General features: G+C 42.5%; 2 protein-coding genes across 3 annotated transcripts in view; both read left to right on the plus strand.

Moving 5' to 3' along the window:
- Positions 1 to 27,976, plus strand: part of LOC147300656 (uncharacterized) — a 423,782-nt gene that overhangs the window by 59,890 nt on the left and 335,916 nt on the right. The window lies entirely within an intron of this gene.
- On the plus strand, positions 1,570 to 27,087 carry LOC147300658 (uncharacterized). 2 transcript variants are annotated; one of them, XM_086285008.1, is made up of 3 exons: positions 1,570 to 2,500; positions 20,319 to 20,424; positions 25,516 to 27,087. In XM_086285008.1, exons 2-3 carry the CDS (start codon positions 20,407 to 20,409, stop codon positions 26,803 to 26,805), a joined length of 1,308 nt encoding a protein of 435 aa, XP_086141134.1. In that variant the 5' UTR covers positions 1,570 to 2,500; positions 20,319 to 20,406; the 3' UTR covers positions 26,806 to 27,087. The 2 variants fall into 2 exon arrangements, with proteins under 2 accessions (XP_086141134.1, XP_086141135.1); XM_086285009.1 differs by lacking the exon at positions 1,570 to 2,500 and adding an exon at positions 16,121 to 16,238.

Below are 27,976 nucleotides of genomic sequence, written 5' to 3' on the forward strand. Positions count from 1 at the left end.
AGCTGTCAGTTAGAAGGTAAGAGTTACTAGGTTAACAGAGGTTAGCAGTAACAGTACGGGGAAGTATATTGTGTTGTTCTTTTGTTGTTTTTTATTTTATCGTACTTTACTTTGTTATTTTGATTTTACCTGTTGTGAGTGCTTCCCGTAATTCTCCTTTTTCTTGCGCCGCTGCGGCCAGAGTTCACAACATTACATATTTTTGTATCTATAAACAGGAAGCTGACACTCTCCAGACTTTATCAAAGGTGTGAGCGTCACAGCAGAGGCCTTTGTGTCAGCGTAGCTGAAGACAAAACACAGAAACACATGAAGGAGATTTTCCTGGCCTGGATTTTATACAAATATTCTGCAGTACATCAAAAATGAAAGAAAACCATTAGTCAACATATGAACATCACCTCTGAAGTTACAGAGCTTTGATTGGAGACACAGCTGAGCGTTTTGCATTTTGCATAATTAATTACATAATTAATTATGTAACCATAATTAAATGGTTACATCATCTTTAAAGTCCCCAGAGATCAGGAAAAGGGCCTGAGGGTGCTGTGTTTGGAGTCTGCTGGTTACAGTGTGCAGGACCTCACAGGCTGCTGCAGCGTTAGCAGAGGGCGGGACATACACAGCTATCATAATCACGTGTGTAAACTCTCGTGGTAGATAGTACGGTCTCATGCTAACCGCTAGCAGCTCAATGTCCTTACAGCATAGCGTCTCTTTGATAGAGAAATGCCCAGAGTTACACCATCTATCGTTCACAAACACAGCCAGACCCCCTCCTCCCTTCTTACCACTCTCCGCTGTTCTGTCATAAGAGGCTCAGCAGCTAAAGCAGCACACCTGGGTCTCCCAGCCTATTAAAAGCAGCCCTTTGCTTCACCTGCTTCACTAAACATTATTATTTTAAGCAGAGTGGTGTGATTTATGTAGGCATTGCTGTGTGACAGGATGACTTTTCTTGCACACCCACCAAATGAGGGCGCACATGCTTCCACGCCCACTGGTGACTGCACACATCCTTTCAAGGAAGCATTTCATTCATCCCTAACAAATGGAAGAAAACACTGTGCAGCGTGTTCAGGTTTGAACGTGGCCCTGGCCTCTCTCTGCATCCACCTGGCACATGCAACACACATCCACTCCCTGCTGAACTGCTTGTATTTGATGTGTTGAAGTTTTGGTAAAGTTTGAATAAATTCCACTTTATTTATAGGAACATTTCATCTGTGGACTCCTGCTTCCCCTCTCCTTGAGCCAGTTTGTGACGGGAACATGACATAAGAAAAGTAATTTATCCCTTTTTGATTCTGTGTATCTGGCGCTCATCCAGTGAGTTCACACTTGGCAGAAACAGACTGAATTTGTCTGGAGAACTTTGGCTTCAGCCAAGTTAGATAAACACACTGTGTCTCTGTCAAAACAGCAGTGTAGTTGTGGCACCCCTGTGAGGGAATGACCACATGAATATTATTTTGTGTAAAACACTCATGTAACGGGACATTTTTCATTGCTATATGTATTTATTTTCAGTTTCTTTAAGAGGATAGAAAATCCATGTAACAGGGATTCATTTTATGTTAGAAAGCAGTGAGGGCGGAACTTTGGTGCTTGCTCCGGGGTTTCGGGGAGCAGTAAGTGGAGCCCACCTTCCGCTGCTTCCTCAGACACGTTCTGGAGGAAAGCAGAGACGCATCGTGTCTTCCTTACTCTGCTCTTCACCTGCTTTTACAGGTCGGTACACGGTGCTCGCACCGAAAATGTTGTTTATTGTCACCATGGTTACCCACGTTAATGTGAATGGGAGAGTTAAGGCGGTCCGCCAAAGTTATTTATATGTAAACACGGGAGAAAACCAGAGGAGTGTCCCGCGCGACCGCACCGCGAGCCCGCTCGTTAGGTGGAGCGCTCGTGAAGCAGAGTCAGTGCGCTCCTATGCTCTGTGCAAACGTGTTGTAATGCTCCAATCAAATCAGTTCTGTGAGATGTGAATGTTAATAGTTCTGTTAAAGTGACTGAGTAGATTAGCTAGTGTAACACAAGCACTCTGAGCAACTCTGTGTAGCTAACAGAGGCATTCATGGGTTGATTAAACAAGCTGTGTTTCATGATGCACTAAATAGTGATTTTGCCAGTAAATTACTGGAGGGAACAAATGTAATGTATTTACCAATGCTGTTATTGAATAGAACTGTTTAGCCAGTAAGACACTGCAGAAGACAATGTGATGTGTTTATTGATATGATAAAAGGATGTAGCTGTTATGGAAAGAAGTGTGAACTTGAGAAAGTGAACCAGTTAAAAAGAGTATATTTCACTGATGTTGTGAAATAAGTAAATGTAATTGATGTGAATGAGGAAGCAGCTGAACAGTATATTGAAAGCTCATGTTTAGTGTTTTATAGCATTTATTTGTGTGAAATAAATCAGACTCAGACACGTTCTGGAGGAAAGCAGAGACGCATCGTGTCTTCCTTACTCTGCTCTTCACCTGCTTTTACAGGTAACATATTTGTCATCGAGGTCTTCATCCTTGGGACCCGTAACATAGTAACTTCTTCATTGTTATACTTCTATAGTTTTCCCATTTTGTGAGCTGTGGATGTGGAAAGTGTCTCAGTGACACATCCACATGAAAACGGCGTTACCTTCGTTCATTTGCACGTCAAATGAACGAGCTGTTTGGACTTTAACGTCACAGCTGATGCTTCGATACTCGAACTCAAGAGTTCAGCTTCCACTCAGAGGTACAAGTACACACAGCAAAGATAAACGTGTACACAAGGTGGAACCCACAAGTGCACAGCTCCAACCAGAGATGGGCAGTAATCCGATTACTTTTTCCAAGAAACGAGTAAAGTGAGGGATTACTATTGCAAAAAAGGTAATTAGATTACTGTTACTTTCCCGTAAGCATGCTGCGTTACTGCGTTACTAAAACCGCAGCTGTGTGCAGATGAACAATGGATAATCTATCGAGTGTGGAGAGAGTGTGAGCGTGCAGCGTTTAAAGCGTGGAAGCACTGACCTTACTTTGAGTTTGACTCTGTAAAAAGTGACAAAAACATTAGCATCCGCTGTTCACTGCGTGGGAAGACAACATGCTCACTCACTATGTGTTAATGGGCATGCTTATTTATAACTTTGATAAAATGTCATAAAAATAATTCCATGCCAGCTCACCATTGGTGATCAGGTAGTTTCTGTTCCAGTTCCAGTCCCATAAATCATGAAGCTTGCTGCCAGAAAAGCTTCAAATCTCCTTTGAAAGCTGTTTGTGGTCTTGATTGTGGGAGCTTCAGTTGTCTGACTCCAGCTGCCACACAGTGCTCACTGATATCATTTGAAAAAACCCCAGTGTGACAATATTTATCAGTGAAGCAGAAATCAGGAAGTGACGACTTTTCTTTGAACATTTGCTAAGGCTAAGCTGTGCTTTCTACCACAGTTGGGAATTTCCTGGTTTACAACAAATTATTGTGTCAACACCGCATAAGATTTCAAACTACAGGAAAATCACTGGAGTTATAAGAGGCAGACAACGACACACACACCACATGCATGCTGTTGCTATTTATTGTGGATTAACCTGTCAAGGGCAAGAACAAAATAATTCTGCCTCAAATACAGGAAATCATAGCTTTCCTGTATTTCCTCCATTGTTGGCATGCTGGTTAGTGCTGTTGCTCCACAGTAAGAAGGTCCTGGGCTAAATTATCCATGAATGTAAACGGCTGTGTGTTTCTATCTGATAGACTGGTGAGCTGTCCAGGGTGTACCCTGCCTGGTAACCTATCACTTCAGGGTTATTTCCCAGCCCTGCTGCAACCAGGATAGAGATAGGAGGATGGTAGTTGTTGTAGACCCATTCAATTTCAATTGAAGGATTAAAATGTTCCAGGAGCTCAACTTACTCCATCTGAACATGTTTCAATCGTGTTTTATGAACACAACATGCAGCTTTACTGAATATGAAAAGGTTGTGTTGATTTAACTCAGTTGTTTAAGTTTCTGCCAAAGCAAAACCTTTGTGTGCAACCAGTGTCCACTATTGAATCAAGTAAATCCAACATGTTTTTGTCAGTGCAAAAGGAGTTACGGTGCCTGTATTCCTGCACAATATTGTCCCGGGAGGGAGGAAAACTTTCTGGTGAAGTTTTGGTTGATTTTTGGGTTTTGCTTGACACTAGGTTGATTTTATCAGTGAGGTTTGGATTGTTTTCTTTCTCTAAGAGAGAGAAAGATGGTTTTATGCTTGGACATGTTTGCAATGGGCCCCAGTATTTGTTACTTTATTAGTATTTTATTGGTTGCGTTTGTTTGTGCTTTTGTTACAGTGCACTGAGATAAGAACATCTGAGAGGTGTGATCCACCGGTGGTGATATTTTGGTATTTTGTGAGTTCCCGATTTAACAAATCAGCTCTTTAATCCAGACCTGAGAGGTTGAACTTTAAAGCGCTATAAAATATTCTTACTGGAAACAGTCGCAAAGTGTTTTTCTCCATGATTATAATGGGCTTGGGAGAAATTCACTTATATGTGACATTGATCACATGAGAAGTCCTGAGCCTAAAAGGATTGCAGCGAGTCAATCCAGTCCAAAAACAAGGAGCTGTTTTCCTTTAAAATGATGACGTCATCTTGCTGGTGATGGAGGCTCGAATAGGCTGCGTGTGAGACTCCATTATCAGCAATATCTGGTATGAATGTGTGTGGATGTATGCATGTGACTGGACTGTGATGGACTGACGACTAAAAGTTTAACTGACTTGATACTGAGACAAAAACGGTGCCGACTTTAGGATTAGTGAATGTCCACAACAATTCACCCAGCCTGTAGAAGAAGGGTGGAGGTTTTGTCTTGCTTTGTTTGTGCAGGAGCAGAAGGATGACAGAGACTAAAGGGGGAGGCTGTAGCTTCACATGAGTGTGAGCTGCAGACTGAACCCTTTGGTTGCTAATGTTGAGTCACTGATGTTTGCATTAAGAAAATTGTGTTTTATTAGCTGTGTTTTAATTAAGGTATCACATTATATTGTTGGGAATGTTAAATGCTAAAGTGAAGAAAAGCTTTGATTTCACTCATGACTGAACATGTTATTATTAACCATAGCAGGCCACTGTAAAGAGTCAATTAGCTTTTATAGAGGAAAAAAAGGCCAAAAACTCTGTTAATACCTATGAATAACAGGCAATGATAGACTTGTCACATTCAAAATAGAGATATGTAATAACAAACACGGGTCCGTGTCATTTAGGTTCTCCATTGAAATAGTCAATCATTTAGAAAAGTAGAATATATATATATATGTCTCAACGCTGTTTCTCAATAATATTAAAAACCTAAAAACTATTGTTGTGGAAGATAGAAGTCACTGTGACAGCCCTCTGACTGTGGAGGACGTTTGTAATCCTATTTCTGCACTTAAGGCCAACAAATCTCCTGGCACAGATGGTTTAACTGCAGAGTTTTATGAATCATTTTCTAATCTCCTGGCTCCGTTCTTACTGCAGCTTTTCATAGGAAGTGTAGAGAATAACATCCTCCCTCCTACTCTTACTCAGGGTCTCATAACACTTATTCCAAAGCCAAACAAAGACTTACTTCTTATTGATAATTGGAGACCCATCTGTCTGCTCAATGATGACTATGAGATTATGGCTTTAGTACTTGCTAACAGAATGAAAGAGTTCTTGGACACAATTATGGATGAGACACAATCAGGCTTTATGAGAAACAGACACCTTTCTAAGAACATGAGATTGGTTTTAGATCTACTTGATTACTCTGATTTGGTATCTGACTATAGCTTCATTCTCTTCCTGGATTTTTAAAAGGCTTTTGATACAATTGAACATCAATTTATTTTCCACTCTTTGGAAAAATTTGGCATTTTTCTGTAAAGCTATCAAAACCTTGTACACGAATGGCAATAGCTCAATTAAAATGATTAAGACTCCACCCCGAGATTTGACCTGTTATACAAGGAATCAGCACAGCTGATAAGGAGCTCATCATCAGCCAGCTAGCTGATGACACCACACTCTTCTTGAAGAATGCAAATCAAATCCGTCCAGCCCTTAGTGTTATTAGTGATTTCTCTGAGGCATCTGCTTTATGTCTAAATCTAAAAAAATGTGAATTACTAGCAATTAAAGGCTGCACTGCAAATGCTCTCTGTAACATTTCTGTTAAACAAGAAGTCACATATCCAGGACTGTTAACATCCAAAGACCAAAAGTCAAGATGCTCGTCAAACTTGTCAAACAGTGTTGGGGAATTCTCAATGGTGCTTGGTGCCATACCCTCAGGGACTTTAATGTTATATAAAAACACTGACAGCTCAATATCTGCCTCAGTCACTCTCCCTGATCCAGCTGAGTCAGCAGTGGGAAAAATCTGCTTTTCACAGGAACTTGGTAACAGCAATAAGAGAATACGTAGTTTATTCCAAGAAGATATCATGTCTCTCCCATATATAGAATATCTTACTGGAACCGACATGTTCCAGATATCACCTGGAAGACAGTCTGGATGATCCCATAAATATCTAATTGTGAACAAGGTGAAGGAAATCTCATATAAAATTCTTCATAAATGTGACCCAGCCAGTCACTATATGGTAACATTTAAAAGAGACATAAATACTAATTGAACTTTCTGTGGGGATCATCCAGAAACTGTGGCACATCTCTTTTGGTTCCTCTACACAGAGATTCTGGAAGAATTTAGCAGTTTTGTTATTGTCTATAGTTTAAGGGAGTTTTCTTTACGATGGAAAATGTTTTATTCTTTTTCTTTAAGTTCCCCAGGAAGAATGATAAATGTTTTTTTTAATAAAATATTTGTTAATACTTTTAGCTATTTTATATCCATAAATGTAAGTTTATTAATAAAACACCATATTTCTGCCGTTTTATAAGGATATGAATTGTACATACAATCAATTTCAGACTCAACCAACAAAAAGCCTCTCAGAACAATATTTATATTGTAACAGTTGCTATTGTAATGCAGTGTATCACCACATGGCGGCGCCTCCTGTCTCACGACTGCTGTCACCCCCTTTGTGTTCTTCTTCGCACTCCTGTAATGGATGCTCCCGTGTGTACGTGGACTAGTGTGCTCTTTAGTAATGTGTGGTAGAGGTAGCACTTTTATTTTTGATATTGTAAATAAATGAGTACTTTTTGGAAAGTCAGAAGCTGTTTCTCATTCGCTATCCATCTGCACACCTCCGCGGCTGGCTTCATCTCCACTGCACGTTACAACTGGCGCCCGAACTTTTTCCCCTTGGACTTCAGACGATTTTTGCATCCCGCCGAGGATTCTTCTCTTCTAGCACGTGAACTGTCTCGGAAATCCCCCCAGTTTTGCGGACGCTCGGACGTTTTCTCCAGCCATGGCCGCAGCCTCAGCTCAGGTTGGACCCGACTAATTTCTGGATACCGTGATGTGCCGCTGCTCCGCTTGGGAGAAAGAAAAAGAGAGAAGCTGACTCCGCGACGTGAATGGACTCCGTGGATTTGTTATTTGTTGTTGGTTTCGTCTTCTAAGGATTAATTCTTCTGTGGAGAGCCTGGACATGAACATTTCTGCTGGCTTTTCATTCCCCTTTCCCTCTGCTGAGACTGACTGTAGCACATGTAAGTGATAGCTTGGCCGACTACAACCGTTGGTGCTGGTCTTCGGCTCAGTATAACGAAACAACTTAAAACTAATCTTGCATTGAGCTCTAGTGTTGCAGACATGCTATTGTAATAACATGGTTCTGATCACTCCAGTCTAATTTCAGTTGTTGGGCGAAATTTTATATGTGGTTTTTCTAAATTTAATCTTGAACGCATTTTTGCAGTTTTGTCTTTCTAGTCTGACCTAACTGACTCTTTTACTGCTATATCAATAACTGCGCTGTGCCCTGGAGCGGCTTAATTTTTTTGAAATCGCAATGGCACACTGCCCAGACGACTCTGACTCAGACATGGAACTTACCTCGTTACCTATGTGCCAGATAGTTGAAAATGTGACTCCTAGCCTTAGCCAACAAGTGGTGGAGTTAAGAACTGAGGTGAATAAGCTGAGTGATTGTTTACGTGACTCACTGAACATACAGCAGAGTTTACTAAGGCAGTGGGACCAACTCACAACGGGGAACTCTCCCCCTCCTGCAGTCCCACAGTCTCCTGTTTTCCCAATGGCCACATCGACACCTCATATTCATGTGATGGACAAAACTGAACCCACCAACAGTACCAATCCGTTCCTGCCCAGCAACCCATTTCAACCTACAAATCCTTTCCTCCCATCTCACTCAGTTGAACTCAGCAGCACTTCCAGAGTGATTGCGGCAGCTTTACATCACGCAAAGCTGGAGCCTCCTGTGTATGCTGGGGACGGAAAAGTGCAACCTGAGGACTGGTTAAATACAGTTGGCATATACAAAGCCTCATTGAACCTAACTGATGGGCAATTGCTAAATGAACTGCCACACTTTCTTGCAAAAGAGCCCTGGAAATTAGGGGTGCAACGATATTCGTATCGATATTGAACCGTTCGATACAGTGCTTTCGGTTCGGTACGCATATGTATCGAACAATAAAATTTTTTTCAATTTTTTTTTTTTTTTTTTTTTTGTGTCCCGTTTGGATCTATAGCCATCAGAATTGTTGTCTTGAGGCCAAGAAAGATGCCAAGAGGATTTATTTTAAGTGGATCATCATATTGGTCCATTTGATTGACCTTTATTATAATTATGAATTTATTTTATTTTCAGTTGCAAACGGGACAGACATGACTGTGGGATAGGACAGGGGGAAAGAATGAAAGAAAGAGGGGGAGAGAAAGAAAGAAAACCAAAGGGGAGAAAAAAAAAAGAACAATACAAAATTTGTAATTTATTTTATCAACTTTCCTTCTGACGATGCTGTCTGTGTTGAGCGCTCAGTGAATCTGCATTTGACTACTCCGCCTAGGCTCGAGAGTGCAGCCTAGGCGGAGTAGTCGAACGCAGATTCACTGAGCACTCAACACAGACAGCATGGTCAGAAGGAAGAGCGCAGGGCAAGCTAGCAAGACAGAAGTGGACCTCCCCACCCTCATTCAGATCTGGCGTTTGGAATTATTTTGGTTTTCATGTGACGTATGACCCTGAAGGTAAGCGAGTCATGGACTAAAGTAAAACAGTATGTTGGATGTGCCATGCAATGCTCAATTACATGGGTGGGAGCTAGTGTGTTAGCGCAGTTAGCTCGTTAACGTGTTGGCCGTCTAGCCCCTCTGTATAGGGTAGCTCGTTAACGGAGATTTGCCGTGTTGTGGCGTTAAGGTTATTTCAACGAGATTAACCTGAAAGCACTAGTGGGAACACAACGAATATGACTGCACATTTACACCGACATCATCCTAGTGCAAAGACAAAAACAACAAGCATGCATGCTACAAACTTTAGCCGAGTCATTTAGACAGCTGTTAGCACAGGATTCTCCTTATGGAGACCTGATATGTTTAATATGCTGCTGAGAATATAGCCCAGAAGAAGCGGATAGTATAGCTTTTATTTTGGAAAGAGACATTTCTCTGTAATAAACTCTCTTTTCCAAAGATGAGTGATTCCTCAATACAGGGCTCGCAATATTGCTAGCCCGACGTCCCGGGGCTATCTCTGCCCTGCCTGTCGGGCTATTGTAGGAAGGAAAAATATATGTCAATGCTTTTGCATTCTTTCAGAAATGTAGCTGGGTAATTATGTCATTGGGTGAGCCACTGTCAATATGTGACATATTGAAATCGTGTTTGAATTTGCGCTTGTTTTTTTGCTTTCACTTTGCAATCGTGCGAACTGTGTATAGAGAGCGACAGCACTGATCTGTGAGTGATGATAACTTGTGCACCAATTCCTCTGACATCGTCTTATTAATTGTTAGCTTACTATGCAAACATGACAAGTGAAATCTCCCGCAGCTTAAACATGTGAGAGGTTGATCGCGCAGAGAATCGCTGAGCTTATGTGAGTGCGGCAGGATATATATTTCACTACGATGACCTGGATGACTGAGAACCTTCACAGACAGATATATATTTTAGTTCTGCTGAGCCAAATAAGACAGGTCAGGGTGAAGAAGTGACAGCCAAAGAAAAGCTTACCACAAAACGGAGAAGTTATGACAAATCAGACTATAAGGCAAAAAGAAAGTGCAGCTTTATGGTTTCATGGACAAAAGAATTTCTGTGGCTGCAATATGACGAGCTAAAAAACAACACGCACAAGGGTTAGGGTTAAATTTAAAAACTGTACTTTTGTGTTAAAATATATATTTATAATTTTAATAAATGACAAATTAAAAAGGCATGAACATTTTTTTTGTATCGAAAAAATATCGAACCGTGACACCAAAGTATCGAACCGAACCGTGAATTTTGTGTATCGTTGCACCCCTACTGGAAATGGTTCAAGGCACTGAGCTCCCACATCACATCATGGGCTCAATTCTGTCAACTGTTTAAGACAGTTTTTCTGCCCTCCGACAACCAAGAACGCATCCTGAGAGGAATTTTGGATCGTGTTCATTTCACAGAGGCCAACCTACCCCCAGTTACTAACGGAGCCTCACACGCCCGATTCACTACAGGGTGGACACAGTCTTGGACACTTGGAAGACAATTTTTCACAAGTCCACTGGAATACCCCACTAAGAACGAAAGTGAACTTCAATGCTTCATCTGTGGATGCTACCCTCGACACAGGTGCTTCCCTCTCGGCTGTACGAACAGATCTCATTCAAGTAAATGACTCTTACCCTAGAAACACAAGTGAGTGGAATGGTCCTGCACTTAACCTCGCCAATAATGCTCCCTGTATCCCTGTTGGTGTTATTTGGCTCAATATTGGATTCATGAACAAGAACTTTTACCAGCGTTTTGCCATAATACCAGATTTGTCCTCTCCTTTCATTCTGGGAATGGATTTTATGGCAAGAGCTTCTGTTTCTATTCACATTCCCACTAGAACAGTCTACATTGAGGACATCCCCTGCCCACTCGCAGACAATGAAGAGGACCTTCAAAATGATTACTCACATTCACCTGGAACACTGATGTCTTTGGACTTGGTTCGCTCAGACTTAACAGCCAAACTGTCTGAAGCAAGTCTCTCAGAGAACAACAAGGATGCTTTACTAAATCTGCTCAGCAAGTTTAGCTCCTTGTTTGATGGTCAACTTGGTCGAACGGCTCTCACTGAGCACGCCATAGAGACTGGCAATGCAACACCTGTCAATCTCCCACCCTATCGCACGTCACCTGCTAAGAAACGTGTGATTGAAGAACAAGTGCAAAAAATGTTGAAGGACAACATCATTGAACTTTCCACAAGCCCTTGGGCAGCTCCTGTAGTCATTGTAAATAGAGCGGCCACGGAACCAAGGTTTTGTGTGGACTTTCGAGGGCTCAATCAAGTTACCCGAAAAGACTCTTATCCCCTGCCTCGTGTAGATGAGTCTTTGGACTTTCTGGCAAGAGGAAAGTTTGTCTCGACATTGGACTTAGCGCGAGGCTATTGGCAGGTTGCTGTAGCAGAGGACTCGAAGCCTAAAACTGCCTTCATCTCTCACTGCGGTCTCTTCCAGTTTCGGGTGCTGCCCTTTGGGCTCTGCAACGCACCTGCAACTTTTCAGAGACTCATGAACTCTGTGCTTGCTGGCCTCATTTGCAAAACGTGCGCAGTCTACCTGGATGACATTGTTATCGCCTCACCTACCTTTGAACAGCACTTAGTGGATCTTGAGGAGGTGCTGGGCAGACTCCAGGCTGCTGGCTTGTCATTGAAGCTCAAAAAGTGCCAATTCTGCCTCGATGAATTCACCTTTCTCGGGTACCGCATCACATCATCAGGTGTTAAGCCCGATCCGGACAAAGTAAAGGCGGTTAAGGAGTTTGATACCCCAACCTCAGTGAAACACGTCCGTCAGTTCCTTGGCTTGACTGGCTATTATCGACGCTTCATTCAGAATTATGCCCGCCATGCCGAACCTCTTCACGCCATCACCAGAAAGGACAATGCTTTCCACTGGGACGACAGCTGTCGAAGGGCCATGGACACTTTGAAGGATCATGTCACATCAGCCCCGATCCTGTCATTTCCAGACTTCAACCATCCCTTTTCCATTCACGCCGATGCATGTGACATTGGTCTTGGGGCAGTGTTGATGCAAAAGGATGACAAGGGTCGTGAGTACGTTGTGGCTTTTGCTAGTCGCTCCCTTCACAAAGCTGAACTCCCCTACTGCACTTCAGAGAAGGAGTGCCTCGCTGTGATATGGGCTCTGGAACACTTCCGCCCATATGTTGAAGGTGTTCATGTTACTATCTTCACTGACCACAACAGTCTCAGGTGGCTCATGTCTCGTCAAAACCCAACGGGCCGACTCGCCCGCTGGTCACTTCGTTTGCAAGACTTTGATTTCACAATAGTGCACAAACCTGGTGCACAGAACAAAGTTCCTGACGCACTGTCACGCAACCCTTTGCCTCTGACCTGTGACAGGCCGACTGATCTTTTACCAGATCATGCTGTTATGGGCAGCCTGGACATTCGTACTCTGCCCCCCGTCATTCTGGCTGACCGTTCACAATTGAGGCAGCTGCAGTTAGACGATCATGTCACAGGTCCACTCCTCAGAGACATTGAAGCAGACTCTCTGAACAGCTCGGACAATGCCACCTTGTTACAGTATGTTGTGTATGACTCTCTTTTGTATCACAGAGAACCGAAGTCCACATGTGCTTTGCACCCTTTGAAAGAGCTGAAACTGTTTGCCCCTACTGCCATGAGAGGCACCTTGCTGGACTATTACCATGACCACCCCACAGCAGGTCACTTGGGTGTTTCTAAGACATTGGCTAGACTGCGTTTTAGGTTTTTCTGGCCCAAAATGGCAGCTGATGTGAAACGCTATGTGATTTCATGCTCAGTGTGCCAACTCACCAAGCCAAGTCAGAAAAAAGCAGCCGGTCTTATGGTTCCCATTGTCCCCCAGAAACCCTGGGAGTATGTGGGTGTGGATTTTGTTGGGCCACTTCCCCGCACCCCCACTGGTAATGCTTATTTAATCATGTTTGTTGACTATTTGACTAAATGTGTTGAAGCCAGTGCTGTCAAAGAAGCTACATCTCAGGTAGCAGCTGGTAAATTCGTCACTGACATTTTTGCTAGGCATGGTACACCCACTTACCTCATTTCTGACAGAGGGTCTCCTTTTGTGAGTGAGCTTTTTGAACATGTTGTTTCTGCCTTAGGCTCGGTGCACAGACTCACTACGGTATATCACCCTCAGACAAATGCTACTGAACGCGTCAACCGGACTCTGAAAACTGCAATCCGCGCTTATGTAGGTGATAAGCACACATCATGGGACAAGTTTCTCCCTCAGATTTGCTTTGCTCTGCGCACCGCCCCCCATGACAGTACAGGTATGACTCCTGCCATGATGCTTTATGGTTGTGAGTTAGACACCCCGCTTGACCTTATCACTCAGCCTTCTACAGCAGGTGTTGATGAACCGGGTGTGCCTTACCCTGAGACTCTGAGAGCCTCCATGCAGGAAGCTCACGACCACGCCAAAGCAGCTTTGGACTATAGCCATGACAGACAAAAACATTACTATGACTTGAGTAGGGATGGGTATCGAAAACCGGTTCTTGTTGAGAACCGGTTCCCACTGTTTCAATTCCTTGGAATCGTTTGCCATTTTTGCAAACGATTCCCTTATCGATTCCAGTCGCCCCGAATGACGTCACCACGTTGCGGAGTGCCATTTACCTGGCAGGAAACACGGCGCCTAAGCGGCTCAAACGCTCAAAAGTTTGATTATACTTTATGAGAACCGATGACAACAGGGCAACTTGCAAAGTAGATATTGCATTTAAGGGAGGAAACACTACGAATATGCAAAAGCATTTGCTCACAAAACACGCGATGACACGTGTTTTTAATTCCGCTCCGGACTCGTGACTCTCAACCCAGCAGCAGCGGTAACGTTTGCACGTCCTCTCCCGTTAATGCGGCAGGTAAATAATCAACTAACAGTGCATATTATGTTAGCGCGATCTGCCTTATTACAAGACCTGCCATTACTGTACATGTAGGTGACCATGATGAGAGAGACAGACAGAGTCTGGCTAGCGCTCGCTGGCAGTTCTCGCTGCAGTCTACCGGTAGCGTCTCCTTTCAGGCCAGGATAGACGAATGTCACCGAGCAGTGTCTAAGTTTGTGGTCAAAGGCTTGAACCCATTTGCCACAGCAGATGCCCCCGATTTTTGGTAAGTGAATGTGTTTAATTGTAGGCAGGGACATTACTGGATATTCTTGTGTAATTGCCACAGAACAATTTATGTTATACTTTGTTATTGCTACAGAAGAATATTTATTTTATTATTTTACATTTACAATTTTTTTTCCTGGGGACCCTGTGACACCCCATTGAAGAGCCGTAGGCTGGATCTCTTAAGCTCTCACTGTTGGGTTTGTAAGGCCATGTCACTCCTAAATTTCTATCTTGTTCAAAGAGAAGATATAAAACAAAGTTCTAAGCTAATCGACCTTAGTGTTCTCCTTTTTAAAAAATAAAAAAAGAATCGATAAGAGAATCTATAAAGAATCGAATCGTTAAACAGAATCGAAAATGGAATCAGAATCGTTAAAATCTTATCAATACCCATCCCTAGACTTCAGACATCGACATGCCACGTTTCGTGTTGGTGACCTTGTGAGAGTTAAGACGCACCCCAGGTCAGACGCTCAGTCTAACTTTACTGCTAAACTTGCACCACTGTTTCAGGGACCATTGTGTGTATCTCAGAGACTCAGTGATGTTAATTACAGGCTCACTTGGGTGGACTCCGGTGTGGATGCAGGTGTTTATCATGTTGTGAACATGCAACCGTTCCATACCTGGGACTCTCTCACTTCCAAAGAACATTCTGTTTCATTGCCTGCTGAGAGAGAGACCGCAGAGGGTCTGAACTCTGACTCTCAGGCCCACCCTGGCCCCCCTGCAGACACTGACATTGACTCTGAGCCATTCCCCTTTGATTTACCGGACATTGACTCTTCTTCTGGTGTGGGCGCTGTTCCAGAGAGTGTTTCACCCAGATCTGTCCAGCACCCAGCTGCTGGTGGACATTACAATCTCAGGCCCAGACGTTGCCCCAGAGTTACGTCTGGCTGGAGCAACAAAAGATGGACTAATGATTTTCACACAACCAGGCTTGATCTGAAGTGAAATGTTTTGGTTAAACCTGTTTGATGCTGTCTTGTTGCATTGCTACTTTGAGTCATGATATGTAGATGTTTTTGTTTGCTCTACTTAATCCAGTTTTATGGCTCTTTTGTGCGTTAAGGTTCATTCTTGGCATTTACTTAGGAAAAAAAAAAAGAACAAAAGAAAAAAGTGAAAAAAACTAAGAAAACTGATTTTCCACTGTACATATTCGTCTTATTTTCACCAATTTCATTTTTAAATGGTCTTTTGCCCTGTGTGTGTGCACCAATCTTAGCTGTAACCTCTATGTATAGGGTACTGTTAGGTGTGGTGTGTGCTTTTTCAGCTGTGTACGGCTGAGGACAGCCTTTTTCTCACCAGGGGGGGACTATGTAACAGTTGCTATTGTAATGCAGTGTATCACCACATGGCGGCGCCTCCTGTCTCACGACTGGTGTCACCCCCTTTTTGTTCTTCTTCGCACTCCTCCTGTAATGGATGCTCCCGTGTGTACGCGGACTAGTATGCTCTTTAGTAATGTGTGGTAGAGGTAACACTTTTATTTTTGATATTGTAAATAAATGAGTACTTTTTGGAAAGTCAGAAGCTGTTGCTCATTCGCTATCCACCTGCACACCTCCGCGGCTGGCTTCATCTCCACTGCACGTTACAATATGTTGATTTTTTTCGCCTACTCATATCATAATTTTTTTACTCCTGGTTCTGTATGTTCATGTTCTGTTCTTTTGTAAACTTCATCTGTTTGTATGTTGTATACTCATTGTGTTTCAATAAAGTTCGATTTAAAAAAAGGTACGTTCTAAACGAAGCTTCAGACGTCACTGATCACGTGACTCTGGCCAAACGAATCAAGCCTCGACACGGTGCTTCTGAAGCAGCGCGTTGATCTTTCTGACACACGCACCGGAGCGTCAGCTTCAAGCGGACCATCACTACGTCTCACATCTAAAGGTGTCAAGGTAACTTTGAACTGAGTTCAGTCAATCTGGAGTTTTTCCAAGTTTTCTGTTGCTCTCTGTAAGAGAAGAGCGTTAAAGGCGGGGCTCTCCAGAGCCAGCGCATATTGGGAAATTCATAGGCACCGATCGGTTTTCTATCAGCCATTTGCTGGGAGTAAGGGCGCCCTCCGTTTGCGAGGTGCGCCTGCTGCTGGCGGCACAGGGAGGAGAGGGCAGGGCGGCGGGGAGTCTGGCTGGCTGGAGCGGCATCTAATAACCAACTCGCAAAACAAAATAAAAACAACACAACAAACAGATATTATGATACAGACTTATAATCTGCACCGATGTTTTTTCTAAATTCTATAAAGTGAGCGCGAGAGCCCTCGGTGCGCCTGCGCGCTGCTGAAGTCAAAGTAAACTTTATTGTCATCTCCGCTACAGACAGTCCAGCATATAGAGAGACGAGACGACGAGGCTGCAGTTACAGCGGTGCAAGTAAACAAACAATAAATATAAGAAGAGTAAGAAAATAAATCTACACTTTAGGACTCGGGGTAAAGGATCAATAACAATTTAAATTTATAATTTACAGTTTGATGATTTAAAGTCTCACACAACCCATCAAAAGGGGCGGGGCCGGCTGCCAAGTAGAGCGCATTTCATTTATAATGATGTAAATCCAAGCCCATCATGGATTCACGATCTGAATCCTGGGTTGTGTGAAATCCCAGAAATCAACCTTAGACAAAGTGAATCTGTGAACTAAGGTGTAGGTCTGTTAGGTTAATTGTGCTGATCCTCGGGTTGGGGGATTTGTGTTTGTACTGGAGCGCAAAATTCAAACCAATGGAAGATGGACAACAAAAGTTCAAAGCCATCAGGTGCTCAGGTTAGAAAAAAGAGAAAAGATGCAGGTAAGCAGACGTGTGATTGGATAATGGCAGGTCATCCTGAACCAGTCAGACTAAACTCCAAACAATACATTATGTTACAGATTTTAATATTGTTACTTGTTGATTTGTCCTTTTCTCATTGTGTGACGAATTATGACGACTGTTTGGTAGCTGTTATTGTCTCTCTCTCTCTCTTGTTGAAATCTCCCAATTCTTTGAATCTTTGGGCTGAAGGAGGGACAATACTCGGTGTATCAATGCTCAATCAACAATCATTTATTTCCATACAATTCAACAGTCAGAGCATTACAACGTCCGGACGGGAGAGATGCTACCAGAGGGTCAGGCACATGTCTCAAAATGGTGACGGGTTGCTCACCTTTTTATAGTCTCTAGTGGCCCCCAGCTAGTCGTAAAAGCCAAAACATCACATTCTTTCTCTGTTACAGCGCCTAAGTTATGACCTCGGCAGTTGTTTCTCTGCTTTCTGTAAGGTGGGGGTGTGGAATGTGGTCTATCTATCTCCCCTGTCTTTAGACACAGAGTCTCCTGCTTACAACCTTCTCTTCATGATTCAACAATTAAGCATGTCAAGAAAACAGTGTAACACATTCCCAGCAGATCAAGGATACAGAGTGATGCACATTTATCTAATGAACTAATATGTGAATATGTTCTGTTAACTCAAAAGTATAATGAGAACTAAACTACATACAGCTCTCACACACTCTATATTAAAGGGTATAATATGATCTACAGCAGTATTCTAATTCAACTACTTTGATTACATATATAAGGTAACATATAATAACAGAATAATCTAACACTCTTCATGTTTGTTTCTCTGGTGAAACAATAGTTTTGTGTTAATGTTAGGGCTGCACGATTTTGCATAAAATGAGAATCACGATTTTTTGGCTTAGAATTGAGATCATGATTCTCTCATAACAATAAATAAACATAAAACAACAAATGTCTCACGTTTTGTTGTTGCAGCAAAATGTTGTCCTGCTTGAAATTCCGTCTCCACCATTGCTCGACGCTGCGTGTACAGAGCAGGTAGTGCAACAATAGAAAAATAGCTGCGGGACGGCACTGTGTAGCGTTTGTCTAGGGTGTTGATCGTTTTCCTAAATCCCTCGTTTTGCACAGTGTTGATGGAGCCATATCTTTGGTCAGGTGATAAGTGATAGCCTCCGTAATGTCTTTGTGCCTGCGGGAGTTCGACGTGTATAGGGAAGCGCTGTATAAGGTTCCCGTTATTGATGTTTGGGTGGTTGACCGGGACGGATTTTCTCCTGTCACTTTCTCGTCATCCCTGACGTGCTCTCCGTTGTTTTTTTCCCTGCTAATTTTAGCATCACACGGCTAGGGCTGAACGATATATCGCATTTGTGATAATATCGCGACATGATCAAGTGCAATTTTCTAACCGCAAAGGCTGCGATTATACTCTGGACATGTCCAAATTCATGGGCTGCATCCTCCTGAGGCCGCATTTGTAGACCGATTACGTCACAGCGACGCGCCGAAGGATGTCCAAATTACTACCATATCCCAGAATTCATAGCGCGGCCCAGCCAAACTCCAGTTTCCAGCAATGGCGGCCGCTACTGAGTTTTAAAATTACTCATACTAATCTTTCTGGGTCACAAAATAAACTTTTAACATATTTTCAGGCGAGAAAGTAGTTGTGTAAACATCAAATATCTGCTCGGTTTATCAAGATATCCCATATTTGCAAAAGTGCTTCGACGTTTTCAGAGGCGTCTGCTACCCACCAGCTCGACAGCTAGCCGGGAGCTCGAGGGTTACTGATGCGGCCGAGAACGGCACAACTCCCGGCACATCATTTTCAGATCACCGCGGAGTTTCGCTGCTCGGGTTAAACGTAATATATAAGTCACTTAGACAACCTAAAAATGTTATTGTTGGGCTTTTTTCAGTGTTTTGTTTGTTCGTGAGTAAATCGGTTTGGCTGAGATTAAAGTTATTAGATTAGATAAAATAAAACTTTATTAATCCCCCGGGTGGGTTCCTCCTTGGTTTTCACACAGCTGACTAAACGTCAAACAGAAGACTTATTAAACAGAAGTATGAGACAGTCGAGAATTTACACCAGTGTCTGGTTATATTTTAGATAGCAAGAAGCAGACGGCCGAGTTTATTAAACTCCACCGAGACAGCGGTGACGCTAATCAGAACTAATCAGAAGGCTAGACCGTCCAATTTCACGCCTTTAAACTTTAAAGGTGTGTTTGTGTGTGTGTTTATACAATTGCTATTATGTTTGCACTTTATGTGTAATGTTACTGACTGCAGAGATCAGTAAGATGTGTGTATTTTTTATTTATTAGTTTTATTTATTTAATATTATTTTTTAATTGAATGACTGTCTAGTAGTTCACAGATGTCGAAAAACTGAGTGTGGTAAAGCCACTGATTTTTTTTTTATGTATATTTCTGCAATCTGCACATTGTACTGACTTTCATTTTAATGTTTACACCAGGGTTCCTTGTCAGCACTTTATGCTCAGATGTTTGTAAGCTAAAAATAAACTATTGTGTATGTTCAAATATACTGTTGTGATTGAAGAAGTTAAATAAAAATGTCAGTCATCAATTCATGCATCACCTCATGTCATCATAACAGAGGTCTGTCTTCCAGGAAAGAACAGTTTAAAATTAATGTAATATAGTATTGGCCATACTATATGATGTATTGCTTGTCTTTGTTTAATAATACAGAAGACAAAGACCTTAAAAAATAATCGCATATCGCATCGCAATCGCAATATTGGGGGAAAAAATCGCAATTAGATTATTTTCCATAATCGTTCAGCCCTACACACGGCACAGCTTCTGTATCACGTGGTATAAGGCTCCGCCCTTGTCATTTGTTGAGCAGGAAGAGTGAGCGCTTGTTTTCATGCAGAGTACGTCCCGGATCAAAATGCGGTACATTTGATCCCTGTTGTCTTTGCTTGATGATTGGTTTGAGTCTTGACAATCCACATTGCTGGCGTTGCATCTTTCAATGGTAGCAATGGCAGGTATCAGTGCTCAAACCTTTTGTGTTTGTTTCCAACAAGTTGCCCACCTCGGGAAACAAAAATGTGTTCTTTTACTTGTCAGATGAACATATGAGACACTTTGACTCTTCAGTGCAGTGTGGAGCCTAACAAAGATCTGTTTTGTGTCCCAGCTGATCAGCAGGAGGAGGAGAGTCTGACTGAGCAGCAGAGGAACATTTTCAGCTACTTGGACTCAGCTCAGCCACTACAGAGGAAACAATGAGCTCAACACAGAAGGTGACAGACAGAGCAGGACCATATGACCAAAGATATTTATCACCATATACATTTGAACATTTGCCATAACGATGTAGCTGACGATAGAATTGACACCAGACAAAATACTTTACAGCTGCACAACTTTATTAAAAACCCATCAATGTATTTTCACTGAAACAAGCAGCTGTTGTTTATGTGCATTAAAGTTATATAAAAATGTAACAGTGCAAATGCAAATTGCTCGCTGACAGTTTAACCAAAAGGCGTTTCCAGTGGAAACTGGCCGACACATCCTGAGCATAACCATGTATAATATCCACTAAACTTCAGAAGAGGTTATACAGTCGTGGCCAAAAGGTTTGAGAATTGCATAAATATTGGAACCTGGAGAAGTTGCTGCTTAAGTTTTTATAATAGCATTTTGCCTGCACTCCAGAATGTTATGAGGAGTGATCAGATGAACTGCATCGTCCTTCTTTGCCATGAAAACGAACTTAATCCCCAAAAAGCCTTACCACTGCATTTCATTGCTGTCATCAAAGGAGCTGCTGAGACCATTTCAGTGATCGTCTTCTTAACTCAGGTGAGAATGTTGGCGAGCACGAGGCTGGAGATCATCATGGCTGTATCCCGATTCAGGTTCTGCAGCTTTAAAGTCCTCAAGGGCCGCGTACTCAAAGACCGCTAAGGCCGAAGTGCGAGGCTCGTAGGCTCGTGAAATGGGACGTCTAGCCTCCGTCGCGCTGCCCAGGTTGCCTAGCAACCATGATACTAACAGCTGGAAACGTTTCATACAGCTTTGTTTGACAGAAATGAAGGAGAACATATTTAGTTCATTTGTTTCTACATGAGCTCTGTGTGATTTGATGAGTATCTGAGGCTGAGACCACAGGACTGTGAAACATGATTGTTGGGCTTCATTTCTGTGCTGAACAGTCGTTTAAGATTAGCTGTAAATAACAATTAGCTGATGTTGTTCATGAGACTAAAGTCATCTCACTGTGGTGATGTCAATATAATATGGCCAATATTAAAGTTATTATATTAATCACTTCACTCACAGACAAGTATCTGTGACAGTGTGTATACAGATGTATCATATATAAGAGACAAATATTGTTTGTTTAATATGTTGGTACTAAATGTGGCTCAGTGCTTACATATATGTGTAAAAAGCAAATGTAGGAGCTGTGATAACTGTGTCTGATAGAATGAAGAGTAGACTGATATATGAAATATTCCTTTATTGGGTGAGAAAAAATTTTGCAGATGATGTGGTTCTGTTGGCTTCATCGGGTGAGGGCCTCCAGCTCGCACTGGAACGGTTCGCAGCCGAGTGTGAAGCAGCGGGAATGAGGATCAGCACCTCCAAATCTGAGGCCATGGTTCTCAGCCGGAAAAGGGTGGAGTGCCCACTCCGGGTCGGGGATGAGTTCCTGCCCCAAGTGGAGGAGTTCAAGTATCTCGGGGTCTTGTTCGCGAGTGATGGGAGAAGGGAGCCGGAGATCGACAGACGGATTGGGGCTGCAGCTGCAGCAATGCGGACGCTGCACCGGTCAGTCTTGGTGAAGAGGGAGCTGAGTGTAAAAGCGAAGCTCTCAATTTACAGGTCGATCTACGTCCCTACCCTCACCTATGGCCACGAGCTGTGGGTAGTGACCGAAAGAACGAGATCGCGGATACAAGCGGCGGAAATGAGCTTCCTCCGAAGGGTGGCTGGCCTCTCCCTTAGAGATAGGGTGAGAAGTTCGGCCATCCGGGAGGGGCTCAGAGTAGAGCAGCTGCTGCTCCACATCGAAAGGAGCCAGCTGAGGTGGTTCGGGCATCTGACAAGGATGCCCCCTGGGCGCCTCCTGGGCGAGGTGTTCCAGGCATGTCCCACCAGGAGGAGGCCCCGGGGCAGACCCAGGACACGCTGGAGAGATTATATCTCTCGGCTGGCCTGGGAACGCCTTGGTATTCCCCCGGACAAGCTGGAGGAGGTGGCTGGGGAGAGGGAGGTCTGGGCCTCTTTGCTTAGGCTGCTGCCCCCGCGACCCGGCCCCGGATAAAGCGGATGAAGATGGATGGATGGATGGATGGATGGGTGAGAAAATCAGACCATGTCATAACTGCTGTAAGTCACACAGAATAGATATCAGAGCCTTAAACAGGCTGACTTCTGCTAAATGGGTCAAACTGGGCAGAAAGTCTACAAACACATAACATCCTTATAGAATATGATGTAACACTATAGATCAACTTAGCTCAGAATATATAAAGCATATAAACAGTTACAGCAATATGATGCAACAAACACAGCAGCTACTGATCCAAAATACTCAAAGCTTCATAGAACTGAAACCAACATTTATTTTTAGCTCCATCCTGCTGCTGATACAGACTTTAGGTTTCTGAACATTAAACTTGTTGCTGCCTTTCATAGTGTGTAACTTGAAGGCCCTGAGTACTTTCTCCCACACTGAAAACACTGGGATGATCACATTATTTGAACATTACCTAATAAGACTGATTCAGCACAGACAGTTATGTTAAACTTTCCTAGCAGTCCTTCACAAACAGGGAACAGTCTGTCTATTCTCTCCATCTGTCAGCTGCTGCTGGCTCTTCCTCCTCCTCTTCCTCACACACTGCTGAGTTTGTCCTGGTGGATCATCAGGGCTGCAAAGCCTCACAGATGATGTGCAGCAGTGGGTCCCTCAGTCTGTCCTCACTCTGGACACTTGCAGTCGTCACACATGGAAATCAAATGTGTGATAAGCTGCAGGATTCAAACACAAGTGTAACTTATAAACACATGTTCATACTTTTATTCCACAATCAGAGAGAAAGAAACAGAGAGAGAGTGCAGGACAGACAGACAGGTGACAGTCTCTTTTTTTTTTTTTTTTTTTTTTTTTTTTGTGTCCCGTTTGGATCTATAGCCATCAGAATTGTTGTCTTGAGGCCAAGAAAGATGCCAAGCGGATTTATTTTACCAAGTGGATCATCATGGCCTTGCCATATTGGTCCATTTGATTGACCTTTATTATAATTATGAATTTATTTTATTTTCAGTTGCAAACGGGACAGACATAACTGTGGGATAGGACAGGGGGAAAGAATGAAAGAAAGAGGGGGAGACAAAGAAAGAAAACCAAAGGGGAGAAGAGACGGTGAGAAGGGGGGGAAGAGAGAAAAAAAAACAAACAAAAAAAACCAAAAACAAAAAAAACCTCCTGGGTCACCTGTATGGAGAAAAAACAAACAAACAGAGGAGACAGCAAACAACAAAGAGCAACATAATAATAGAAAAAAAAAGCACCATCACAATAAACTAGCTAGCCATAGATATCAATAGTTACTAAATAATAAACGATATTGTGCAACACTCAAGATAGACAGCGCACAGTGTGCTTTGAGGCAGCAGCCAAGAAAGCTGTAGTCCGCGTCTGTGAATACCCATGTGTACACCTGTGTGCATGACAGGTGACAGTCTCAGGTGTACACACTGCTACACAACAGCACCAGAGAAGCAGGATTTAGTGTTTGTGTTATTACGAGTGTAAACAAGAAGAGTTCCAGATGGTGCAGTGGACACATGTGTGACTGCTGTGATTAAAGCATCTTTCTTTCAGCTTAACGAGTGAACCGTCAGCTCGTTCAAACACACGTTAAAGTGCGTTTGGCTCGACACCACCGAACAGAGGCAGCAATATAACACAGCTAACATTAACAGGGCAGTGAATCCTGCTTGTGCCGTGATGTTCAGGACTGCAAACCGAGCAGCATCACTGACTTTCAGCTTGTTGTGTTTGTGGATATATGACTGACTTTAATTATCCACAAAATCATCACATTCTCTGTCAGATTAAGGTCGACTATTGAACGGCGTATATTTTAAAGGCTTTAAAACCAAGTTAACGCTGAAAGTACAAACATCACTAATGTCACATAACTCTGCCGACAAGGCATAGCTATGGCTATGAAATGCTCTTTGTGTATCACTTCTTCATTATGAAAGATGTCATTAATGCACTAGTAATGTCTCATCTGGAGTATTGTTCAATCATTTGGTCAGCAGCTAATAAGACAGATCTTAACAGACTTCAGTTAGTCCAGAATAAGGCGTCCAGATGTGTGAAGATGTTCATACTATACTAATATTGATAAAATGCATAATAACCTTTCTTGGCTTCCTGTACAGGCTAAAATATTCTATGGCTTACTTGTAGTTCTAAAGAAAGCAATTCTGTTAAACACACCACATTTATTCTGCTCAGCTGCAGTATCCAGATGAAATACATCATCATATTACACAGTTTTCAACAAGCTGCAATTTAGTAAATGCTCGAGTTAAAAGTAACGTTTTGTAAAACTGTTACATTTAGAGCAACTTTTAAGTGGAATAAGTTGCCTTAAAAAATTAGAGAATTATTCAAAACTTCAATGAACACTTAAAAGCCGATTTACAGAGCTTTTAGTTGTTGTAAATATTGTAAGACATGATTTGTTTTTGAAATTTGTGTAATGTGCCTCAATGTTATTGATATTATTATTATTATTGATTGCTTATATTTGAACAATTGTGAAACCTCACTGTGGATGTAAGAGTGAAATTATGTGGATATCTTGAATCCACTTTATTGTGTAATATTTTATGTGAGTATTTGACGGAAGACGAGCAACATCTGTTGTGGAAGCTAACGGGGTTCCTTTAGAATAAACAAACATAGGATTTATTATCACTGAATAATTCTGTATAAATCTATACAAATTATAGAAATATGTAATAGGAACCAACAAAATAATCTAAATTATAAAATAGTGTGTGTGTGTGTGTGTGTGTGTGTGTGTGTGTGTGTGTGTGTGTGTGTGTGTGTGTGTGTGCGCGCGCAATCAGGAGGGATGGGCATGATTTTAGTGTTTGAACAGTCATGAATTATCTTTAACAGCAGGTTGGATGTAATGTGTTAGAACTACCAGCAGGTGGGGATAAGAGACCTTTAAGGTGTTTGGTGCCACGCTCCACCTTCAGGTTTAAAACTAGTGTTAATGGAGTTTGAAGGTTGAGTTTGTTCCACGACTGCATTTCACTCACTGCCTCTGTTTGTATCTCTGTCACTGCAGGACCAACATGGAGCCAGAAGTCAGCACTCTCAGGAGGCCGACAAACCTCACAGAAGAAAGGGAGAGAAAAAACACACCTGTGACGAGTGTGGGAAGGGTTTTACTGTGAGGGCTAAACTAAAACAGCATCAGGTCATCCACACTGGAGAGAGACCGTTCAGCTGTGAACAGTGTGGAAAGTCTTTTTCCTGGATGCGTTCCCTAAAAAAACACCAACTCATCCACAGTGGAGTTAAAGCGTACAGCTGTGATCAGTGTGGCAGAGCTTTTACTCAAAGTAGCCACTTACAGAGTCATCTTGTTACCCACTCTGGAATTAAGCCATACAGCTGTGACGAGTGTGGGAAGGGTTTTACTGTGAGGGATAAACTAAAACAGCATCAGGTCATCCACACTGGAGAGAGACCGTTCAGCTGTGACATGTGTGGAAAGTCTTTTTCCTTGAAGGGTTCCCTAAAAAAACACCAACTCATCCACAGTGGAGTTAAAGCGTACAGCTGTGATCAGTGTGGCAGAGCTTTTACTCACAGTAGCAGCTTACAGAGTCATCTAGTTACCCACTCTGGAATTAAGCCATACAGCTGTGATCAGTGTGGCAGAACTTTTACTCGCAGTAGCAGCTTACAGAGGCATCTAGTTACCCACTCTGGAATTAAGCCATACAGCTGTGACGAGTGTGGGAAGGGTTTTACTGTGAGGGATAAACTAAAACAGCATCAGGTCATCCACACTGGAGAGAGACCGTTCAGCTGTGACTTGTGTGGAAAGTCTTTTTCCTTGAAGGATTCCCTAAAAAAACACCAACTCATCCACAGTGGAGTTAAAGCGTACAGCTGTGATCAGTGTGGCAGAGCTTTTACTCACAGTAGCAGCTTACAGAGGCATCTAGTTACCCACTCTGGAATTAAGCCATACAGCTGTGACATCTGTGGAAAAACTTTCAGCCAGAGATGGAGCCAAAATACACACGTACGTACACACATGGAAGGAAACTACAGCTGTGACCAGTGTGACAAGAGCTTCAGGAATTTCAGTTCATACTCTGGACACAAACGATCCCACGTTACTAATAAACTGTTTCACTGTTACCAATGTGCCCAAACATTCACCTCATTGTCTGCTCTGTGCAAACTTCAGCGCGATCACTCAGGGCTGAAATCACTCCCATCACTGGATCACAGTGAATCTGAAGACACAGAAAGATCCTCTGGTTTCTGTGTCAGACTCAAAAAGCTTGAGATCAGGCTCCACAGAGTTCAGATAGAATCATTTAAACTTGTGTTGAACTGAACTGGTTGCTGGGCTGAACTTCTACATAATACAGATCTACATGGGATCTTCTTTTATGTTGTTTTACTGAGTCAGTTTTGTCCTTTTTTCTCTGTCCTGGATTTGCTCGTCTGTAAATGATTGAAACTCGGTCAAATAGTTCATTGTTCTCCAGCAAAAGTTTTGGAAACTCATGTTTAACCTTTAAAACTCTGACATGTTTTAGCACACAAGGCTTCATCGGGGAGTTCACTCATGATTGGACCATGAGAACAAAGGTTTTTAGTTCTTTCAAAGAGAGTCTTGGAGATGTTAGATGTTTCTGTTTTTTCTACATAAAGGAATAAACTATTTTTCTTGCTTCATGTAGTGTGGAAGTTTTTAATGTTTCTTCATCTGTTATGTTCTTGAATGTGTTCACGTGAAGATGGTATAAATAAACTGTTGTCAGAGATTTACAGTTATCAAACAGTTAGGTGAATAAACAACACTGAGACACTTGGAGACGGTTAACGTGCTACACGGGTGAGGGCTCAGAGAGGACTCACACCGAGCTGCAGTAGTCGTTTATTATTTATAGCAGGGTGAAACAAGTGTAGGAAGTACATAAGCTAAAATAATTTAAGTTGGTTATGAATAGTTGGGCTAATTCAGAAGATATCAGATTCGGCTCTAGGAGGTGAGTGAAGTACAATAAACATACAACCACAGATATTGTGATTACAGTTATTATTTATAGTGAAAATAAAGTGCAATTACCAAATACCAATATTTACAAATTCTGCAGACAGGGAAAAGATAAAACAATTCAAGCTTGTAAAATATCCGCTGCACAGCGGTGCAGCAACCTCGTCCAACCTCTGGCAAACAATGTCCATAAAGTTTATTTCATGATTGATAGAAGTCCAACGCGTATGACAGTCTAGACAGGTTGAAATTTGAAGTATGATGATCAGCACTAAGATTCCAAGACGGAAATCTCGGAAGTGAGATTTAGGGGACTGAAAACCAAGAGAGGAGAGTGTAGGCCGCAGCAGCCTCCTACCAGACCGCAGAAAGGTAGCTGGGGTTCTGGCTCGTTGGGCCTAGCTCGCCATCCAAAGTAGTGGTGTCGCTGTGGTCTCTCCAGGGCACCACTAGCCTGCACTATAATCACAGGACCACTATTAGCAAAATTCATCTAAATTTCCCA

This window comes from Aulonocara sp. 'chitande type north' Nkhata Bay, unplaced genomic scaffold, assembly GCF_057382095.1.
Source record: "Aulonocara sp. 'chitande type north' Nkhata Bay isolate Kocher_YH1m ecotype deep benthic unplaced genomic scaffold, A_spYH_male_GT1.1 unmapped_scaffold_20, whole genome shotgun sequence".
NCBI lineage: Eukaryota > Metazoa > Chordata > Actinopteri > Cichliformes > Cichlidae > Aulonocara > Aulonocara sp. 'chitande type north' Nkhata Bay.